The sequence below is a fragment of the Camellia sinensis genome, chromosome 8, assembly GCF_055761805.1.
Source record: "Camellia sinensis isolate YWXY chromosome 8, ASM5576180v1, whole genome shotgun sequence".
NCBI lineage: Eukaryota > Viridiplantae > Streptophyta > Magnoliopsida > Ericales > Theaceae > Camellia > Camellia sinensis.
In genome coordinates, this window is record NC_138968.1 from 177,556,793 (window position 1) to 177,566,310 (window position 9,518).

At 29.4% G+C, this 9,518-nt stretch overlaps 1 protein-coding gene across 2 annotated transcripts; it reads left to right on the forward strand.

Moving 5' to 3' along the window:
- The first annotated feature begins 4,576 nt into the window (after positions 1–4,576).
- Positions 4,577–8,658, forward strand: LOC114279245 (transcription elongation factor 1 homolog). 2 transcript variants are annotated; one of them, XM_028221469.2, is made up of 5 exons: positions 4,577–4,835; positions 6,453–6,584; positions 6,856–6,926; positions 8,148–8,169; positions 8,296–8,658. In XM_028221469.2, exons 2-5 carry the CDS (start codon positions 6,472–6,474, stop codon positions 8,357–8,359), a joined length of 270 nt encoding a protein of 89 aa, XP_028077270.1. In that variant the 5' UTR covers positions 4,577–4,835; positions 6,453–6,471; the 3' UTR covers positions 8,360–8,658. The 2 variants fall into 2 exon arrangements, with proteins under 2 accessions (XP_028077270.1, XP_028077271.1); XM_028221470.2 differs by having other exon boundaries at positions 4,634–4,854.
- The last annotated feature ends 860 nt before the right edge of the window (positions 8,659–9,518 follow it).

Sequence of the window (9,518 nt, forward strand, 5' to 3'; positions counted from 1 at the left end):
TGACTAAGGTTTTATAGTGTTTAATCTGGTGTTTATGGTAAGGAATAGAGGGAATGGGCATGATGTAACTCACTATCCATCCTGTAAAAGTTCTCGGATAAGAAAATCAGGAATAGAATTTTGACAGCCAGGTATATATTCAATTTCAAAATCAAAATCAAAAATACTTAAAACAGATTGCCAACGAGCAAAAATTTGTTTACTAGCAAGATTTTGAACATCTTTTTTCTAAAACATATTTAGCAGATTTGCAATCAATACGAAGTAAAATTTTTTGATTTAAAATATCATCTTGAAATTTACTAATACATAAAACAGTAGATAAAATTTCTTATTTAATAGTACTATAATTCTTTTGTACTTTATTCCAGACACCAGAATGATAACGAACAATTTGTTCAGATGACTGAGGAGTAATTTTCTGGAGAAGGATGCCACCATAACCAATATCAGAGGCATCAGTTTGAATAATTTAGAATGAATTTTCAATAGGAATACCAAGACAAGGAAGAAACTTGACATATTGTTTAACCTGTTTAACAATAGCAGTATGAGTAGAAGACCAAGGAGGAGGAATGTCTTTTAATCAATCAAACAGAGGTTGACAAGTTTTCGTAAGGTCTTTGTAAAATTCAGCAATATAATTCAGTGATCCTAAAAAACATTGTAGTTGAGTTTTATGTAAGATTTCATCAGAAAATTTAGATACAAATTTAATGGAACGACTAATAGGTAAAATAGTATTCTGGTGAATATCATAACCTAAAAATCTGACTTTAGTTTGAAACAATTTAATCTTAGGAGTAGAAATGACTAGACCATGACTCTTAATGGTATAAAAGAATGCAATAAGATGTTTCCAGTGTTCACTAATTGATTTTCAAAAAATAAGAATATCATCTGTATAAACTATGGAAAAATGACTAAATAGATTGAAAATATCATTCATTATATTTTGAAATTTACTATGAGCATTTTTTAACCCAAATGGCATGACATTCCATTCATAGTGACCAAAATGTGTAGTAAAAGCAGTTTTATATCTATCTTTAGGATGAATTTGTATTTGCCAAAAATCACTTTTTAAATCAAATTTACTAAAAATAACAGCCTGACTAAGTCTTTTAATCAAATCTTTTTTATTAGGAATAGGATATCGAATCCATTCTAAAACTTTATTTAATGGTTTATAATTGATGACTAAGCGAGGGACACGTCGTTCTAATTCAGCATTTTTATTCACATAAAAAGCAGGACATGACCAAGGTGATTTATTTTGACTAATTATTCGATTTTTTAATAGTTCATTGATTTCTTTTTTACAAATTTCAAATAATTCATGATTCATTTGAATAAGTCTAGATTTAGTAGGAATTTGGATTTTATGAAAATTCTTAATATATGGTAATGTGACTACATGTTTTTTCCTATGCCAAAATACAGTAGGTAAAGTAGAACAAACAGTAGTTTCTAATTTTAATTTACATTGATTAATTTGAGAAATAATAACTGGATTAGTTAATTGTTGATCAATTCTTTTGTAATTAATTTCTTCTTTAAGATATCTTAAATGACGAGTTAATCGATTAATCGTTTGAGAAATAGAACAATCTTTTAATTGATTTAATTCTAATGTTTCAGGAGGAGATAAGAATTTAAAAGTAACAGGTTGACCTAAAACATGAGTAGTTATTCCTTCACTAGAGGTGGTAAATGGGTATAGTAAAAATATAAATGGTGTTCCTAAAATAACTTTATCAGTCATATTTTTAATCAAAACAAAGGAAATTTTAAAGCAAACATTATTTTGACATATATGAACTTTAGATATTTTATATTTAATATGTATTTTACTACCATTAGCAGAAGTTAATTTTTCACGACATTTTTCATAATATTTGGGAGGAAGTAATCCTTATTGAATACAATTAAGATCGGTACCAGTATCAATTAAAGCGATAACATCTGATTCAAAATTATTAATAACTATTTTAATTTTAGAATACCATTTTTGAATATGAATTTTATTAAGGGGATTTAATCTATTATCTTCATGATTATGAGATTGAGATTGATGTGATCGATTATCAAATAAAAGATTATCAGGGTTAGCAGGTTCATCAAATTCATGTTCAGATTCATTAGGAGAAACATTATTGGTTTGGAAATTATCTAAATTTTTATTAAGTTTTAATGTAATAATTTCATCTTCTAAATGTTGATCTTTATTTTGTAAATCTTTAATGGTTTGTTTAATCTGATTAATTTCTTATTGTAAATCTTGTAAGGTAACTTCTTTGTGTTTATTTTTAAATCTTTCCAAAGTTTTAGATAGACTAATAATAGGCTTATCAAACTTAGGTTTATGATTAGTATTGATTAACAAAGATTTTAATTTATCAGTATATTTCTTTTTTAATTCAGAATCTTCAAATCTACTAATTAATTCAATAAGAGCAGTTTCTTCTTGATTTTGTTTAGTAAGAACAGTAATTTATTTAATAGGTTTACAACAAACATCATTACATCTTAATTCTATATTATTATCAGAATCTTCACTAGATGAATTATAATTAGATGAAGTATTAGGATTTTCAGAAGAGGAATTACTAACAGATTGATTTAAGTGAAAGATTTCAAATAATTGATTTTTTGATTCATCATTAATTTGAAGTTGATTAACTTTATCTTTTAATTTTTGTTTTTCTTTACATTTATTAGAATAATGACTTTTTTTACCACAGTTGTAACAAGTAATATCTTTATTATATTTAACTTTTGGATGTGATTTCTTGTAATATTTCTTTTTAGATTTAGTATAGAATTTATCATTTGATTTAGAAGGTGAATAATTCCTTTTATATTTGTTTGAATATTTGTAATGGGATTTACTATGTTTTTATGTGTTTTCCTACGGGAATGTGCGACAAGAGGTAAACCATATTGTTCACAAAAATTTACCTAATTTATATTTAACCTTATGTTTATCTTTAATAACTTTTTGACTGAGTTTAAGATCAATACACATTATTAATCCTTCTTTTTGAATAGTGCTAATGATATCACCATAAGTGAAATTGTCATATTCAATAATACCAGTAGGTTGATTAAGAACATCTCTAATTTTGTGAGCAAACAAACTAAGTAATCCGTCAATAAATTTTTCTTTCTAAAAAGATTTAGTACAATTTTCTCTTAACATAACTCTAGAGGTGAATACATCTTTATACCATCTAAAATCACTTAATTTTGGAAATATTAAGTGAAAATTGACTTAGATGTATTTCTTTCAAAATACATGTTTAAACAAAAGCAAATTGGCTAGTTGACTAGGTGTTGGTCAATACATCTTCTCTTAAGTGAAAATTGTATGTATACCAGTAATGTCCTAGTGTATTATGGGCATACATACATTATATGAAAATATGTGTAAACTATATTGAATAAAAAGAAGAAAATAAATAAATAAATAAATAAATAAATAAAAGAAAAGAGAAAGGAATGTGGGATTATGGGATCATGAGAGATAGAGAAGAAGGGAAATAGAAAATGTATATGTAGAACATTTTTTGAAAAATATATCTCAGTCATTATTTTATAATTTGAACAGATCTAAGCCATAAAAATGTCTCAATAGGACAAAAATATGTGGAAGATCCAAAAACCATCATGCTTTATTAAAATATGTTGAACATTCATATGAGGTCTAAATGTACGAAGTCTATCAGGTATTCAATATATTTAAAAATAATAATTAATTGTTTAAATTCATTTAATTCGTGGACCAAAAAATTCATTAATACAATCTATACTACACACAATAAAATCTAACTCCTAATTCTGGGATCGCAAAATTTTTCATATAATATGAATAAAAATATGTGAACAAAAAGGTGAAAAAAAAATCAAATAGAGAGAAAAATAAAAATGGGAGAAAATAAAAAAAATAAAAAGAAAAGAAAGAGGAAGGTGGGATCACGAGATTATAGAAAGATGGGTGAGAAAAGAAAAAAGTAAGAGAGAGAAGAGAGAAAATAGAAAATGTACATATAGGATATTTTTTGAAAAATATATCTCAGTCACTGTTTTATAATTTGAATAGATTTGAGCTATTCAAATGTCATAGTAGGACAAATGTATATAGAATAAATTTAAAAACAATCATGCTTTATTATATAGATGTTGAAGATTCATATGAGGTCTATATTTGTGAAATCTATCAGGTAATCAATATATTTAAAAATATTAATTAATTGTTCAAATTCATTTAATTTGTGGACTAAAAAATTCATTAATATAATCTCCACTACACAGTAAAATCTGGCTCCTTATTCTGAGATTGCAGGATTTTTCATATAATATGAATAAAAATATGCAAACAAAAAGGAAAAAATAAAAAAAATAAACAAAAAGAAAAAAATAAAAATGAGAGAAAATAAATAAAAATAAAAAAATAAAAAGAGATATGGGATCATAGATTATAAAAGAATAAGTGAGAAAAGAAAAAAAAAATAAGAGAAAGAAACGGAAAAATAAAAAAAATATATATAAAATATTTTTTAAAAAAGTATACCTTAATCATTATTTTATAATTTAAATAAATTTAAACCGTCCAAATTTCTTACTAAAAACAAATATGTGTAAGGAAAATTCAAAAACAACCCTGCTTCATTATATAGATTATTAATGGCTAGACTAGGATCATCAACGCGGGTCTCAAGTCAAAACTAGCAGATAATTGCCCTCCATAAATATCCCACTATCCTCTCTTCCTAAAGCCTTTCGTTCTCTATCTCTCAGCGAAACCTCTCGGGTTGCGAATTGCGAATCGTTAGGTAACATTGCGATATGCTGGTATTAATTTTTTTATTTTATCTTTCCCTTTTTCATCATTATATGTTTAGGGTTCGTAATCTATGTTGTGTCTTTTATTATAATCGATGAAAATCAAGAGTTGTACATGCGATTTCGGACTTGTTCTTCGTTATTTAGGGTTTTTGTCTTGGTACTTGTTATCTTTCGAGTTTCTGTGATGTGTTTTGGTTGTTAGGGTTTTCCTGAATTTGTTATTTGCTGTTCTGAGGTTGTAGGATTCGAGTTTCATGATCATTCTGCTTTTGTTAGGGTATATATTTAAATTAAAATCAGGATTTTAAGCATAGTGGAATTGCGTTTTGAGAAATCTATGTAGTATTTGGTAGCGAGGTCTTGAACCTTTTTGTTCATAAAAAAGTAAAGTTTACTTATCGAAAGGTGGATGATTGCTTTAAATTGTTGAAGTATGGTATGCCTCTTTAGTCCTTAAAAGAAAATTGGACCTACTGCGATGGCAAGTGCTCACCACCTCCACCCTTGTAGGCTTGTAGCGCGAGTTTAAGTCACGTGAATCAACCTTTGTACCCTACCCTGATAGCCTGATGTATTGGGTATTACTTATTTATTTATTTATTTTATTATTATTATTATTATTATAAGTGGGATAGTAACTTCTGATGTGTTTGATAACTTTAGAAAGTGATTTCGATGTTAAAATTAATTTGCAATAAGACTATCCAGAGTCATGTAGAGGTGAATGCCCGTTTTTAGGAGTTAGTAGTGCCTTATAAAAATGTATCTGGGTATCTAGCGGTACATATAAGCATATGTACGTGTTAATACTGTTTGAACTCTTAACGTGACTTGGGAAATTTTACTTGTAATTCATGTTTTCATAATAGCATGAGTTTCTGTTTTATGTTTATCCACTATAAATAAAATGTGAATGACTTTATTCCACAATCAGTAAGGAATATTTTGGTGGAAGTCTTTTTAACGTGAATGTGATGTAACTTCTATTCGATTTATGATTCAGCGTTGGATATTGTCACTTGTTAAATGTTCTTTAGAAATGATCTTTTAGAGTGAGAAGCTTGTACAGCGGGAAAGATGCAACTGCTTTTGAAGAGAGATACTTCCTACTGCTTTTAAACAGTGAACTACACAAACCGAAATAAACAACAGAAGTGACCTTGAAAAGGGAAGAAGTCCTCCATTTTTTAATGATATAATTTTCTTGGAATACAAAGAAGTGTGATAAAGATGAACATCAACTACAGATTGGTTGAAAACCATACTGTCGGTTGGTACCTAAAGCAATGACCGGATACCTACTACAAGCCAAGTAGCTAGGAAGAAATGTAAAGAATGAGAGTTGTTGAAACTAGCATATGGGAAGATGAATTGGCCAAAATAAACATGACTCTTGACTGAATCTGTAATCTTCATTAGCAAACTCATTTTTTATGCTTTCACCTCCTTGGATGAACAGCCAAAAGAATCAAATACTGTTTCTCACTATATATTGCTTCATTTATTTAATCATATGGATGGTGGGGTAGGATTTTAAACATTTCCATCATCTGCATAATTTATGATTTAACAGATGAACTGATGAGTTTTTGATCATACTGAAGGAAAAGAGTGAGTTGAAAGATGGGCAAAAGGAAATCAAGGGCTAAGCCACCCCCAAAGAAAAGAATGGATAAGCTTGACACTGTTTTCAGCTGCCCCTTTTGTAATCATGGAAGCAGCGTGGAATGCCGTATGTAAGTGTTTATTAAAGAATTTGCCTTGTGATCACTGTTGTGCATGGTTTGGAGTGTGTTATGTTTACTTGGCAATGAGTGAGGATTATTGTACCTCAAATTTTTATGATGTCTCAATCGTCTCTTATTTGCGTTTTGGGATTTAATATAGTAGTAAAATGAGTTGATGCAGCTTAAGATTATCAAAGTTCACTTCTTTTTTATATTTTTTATGTGCAATATTTATGCTATTGTTTTTTGTACTGAAACATGAGAATTTATGTGTTTACAGTGATATGAAGAACTTGATTGGTGAGGCTACATGCGGGATTTGCCAAGAGAGCTTTAGCATGACTGTGACAGGTATACATTACTTCAAGGACTGAGTTTTGAGTTGTTGGAAATGACTTGGACCATAAAAGAAAAAAGAATGCTTTGAAAGTGCTGTAGTATGTACTCTGGGATATGGTGGGGTCAGGATTTCCATCCAATTTTTAGTGGTGGAATTCTAACTTAGAGAATAAGATTTCAAATTTCAGACATGATTTAGGGAGAAGAAATGGTTGAAGTATTATTTTTTTTGGGGACAAAAATGATGGATTTGACTGTTTCCAATTTTAATAAGTCATCAATTTCGCACTAGTCTGCTAGTGGTTGTGGCTAGCTTTGACAACTTAGGAACTAAGGATTAAAATGGGAGGTCGTTAAATCACGAGTTTTGAGGTTGTGGAGTTCGGTATGGTTTGAGGGTGATGAATTTTTCCTTAGACAAAAGAGGTACATGAAATAAATTTATGTGACATTTATTGAAAAGTATAGGTTAACAATATGTGATTTGTATCTGATAAATCTATTCAAATGATGTCATGTTCTAGGAATTTCTGTTACCATCTTCATCAGGTCTCTCAGGAACAAAAACTACATATAGATATTTAAAAAAAAAAATCAAATCTTTTATGCTTTAAGCGGCTGCACTGGTTAATATTCAGGGGCACACTTATCAATCAGTCATACTAAGTAGACTTATTTATTTACCTACAGGTCCTATTGATAAATTAGTTGCATGTCCAAGTCCAGATGTTAGGGCAAATTAGTTTTTGCAGTCACCTTCAGCACATGGATTGAGTATCAAAAGTTATGATTTGATGGGTGCTGGCTAATATATGGCATGGGTATTTGATTAAACAACATATAACTTGCTTTTATAGAAAAAGAGGATCAAAAATAGAACTTTAGGAATTTAGAGAATCTATTGTCTGATCCAAATCTAGTTGTTTAATGCAGCTGATTATTGTCGAAGTTCTATTTTGTTGTTCCCTGGACTAATTTAAATTTTTTTGGTTTTTTTTTTTTTTTCTGTTTCCTGGGCATTTTTTATACCCCTGGGACACACTGATGCTGTATTTTGATCGCTCTCTACACACACACACACACACACACACACACACACACACACACACGTATGCGTATGTTTTTTCTGTGTGGTTTGAGATGTCAATATCATGCAACTTTTGCATGCTTTTGTTTGTATGATTCTGTCGTGCTTTTTGGTGTGAACTGACCTTACTTATTTTTTGTTTGCAGCTTTGACTGAACCTATAGACATGTAAGTTAATCTTTATTTGTTACATTTTTACCCTTTTTGGTAGTTGTTTATCTGACATAACTTGCAGTGTTACATTTCCCCCCTTTTTGGTAGTTGTTTAACCATCATTACTTGCATGGTTTACAGATATAGTGAATGGATCGATGAATGTGAACGGGTCAACGCTGTTGAAGAAGATGATGGCGCTTAGGAGGGTAGTGCAGATGTGCAGAAGTTCTGGTTTCACCCTTGGGTGAAAAAGAGCAGAAGTCAATGTTTTCCTTCGAGGCCAACATGGGAGTATATAAATGTTTCGAACTATTTGCCAGACGTGTATCTGTAACGATGTTGGCATTTTAAGGACATGGTATCTGGTGAAATCGACCTAATATTGCTTTTATGTGGTCGTGTGTTGTATTTTAAGTTGGCAATACATCAATCCGTGTTTGAGTACTAGTTGTATTGATCATATTTCTGAAACTCAGTTTTTATAAATTAATATGTTGTTTATGGGAACGGTTTGAGACGATTGAGTGCTGAACTTACTTCTTTTTCAGAGTTTTCATTTTACTTGTTTATTTTTAGATATTGTTTAGAGATGCTGGTGTTTCAAATCCATGGTGGGGAGTGGTCGGTAAACAAATACCAATGTTCCGAGCTGTGATTCGGCTTTCTACACTACTCAATACATTTAAAGAGATTCATGTATTTGTCATAAATTTTATGAGAGGTCTGTGTAATTAGAAATTTTATGGGAGGCCTGTGTAATTAGCACTTAAAAGCCAAAACTAAAGGGACGTAAGAAAACTGTGCTTCCAAACCGTTACTAAAATAATTTATGTAATTTTATATTAAAGAAATTGTGATATTTAATTTTTAAAAAATTGAGAATTTTAAAATTATGAGAGGACAAAGTCTTGCCATGAATTTGAATTTTTTCCCCACTTTATACATTTTCGATATTTTTCTAATAAAATTTATTTTATATTTCTTCTTAATTTTTTCTTTACATTATTTTATTTATAAATTTTAAGATTCAAAAATAACTTACATGTGTGAATATCATTGTTATTTTTAAATTACACTATAATATATTTTCTGATGAATACCTATTGTGTGCTAGTGATTTTCAGCTAGTCACCTGAAAAGATACAAACACTCCGGTCGGGGGTGTCGGAATTAGCATTCCGACGGACAAGTCAGTTCAGACACTTAGGATAGCTTGTTTACTAAGTTAAGTGAAGTGATTCTTACATACCTTTCTCAATCCATTGTTCTTGTATTTATACCTGTTCCTTTTGATCCTTGGGGTCAGGGTTTACTTTTTAATCATTGTCCTTTCTCTTATTCGGCTCTAAGGATTTACACCT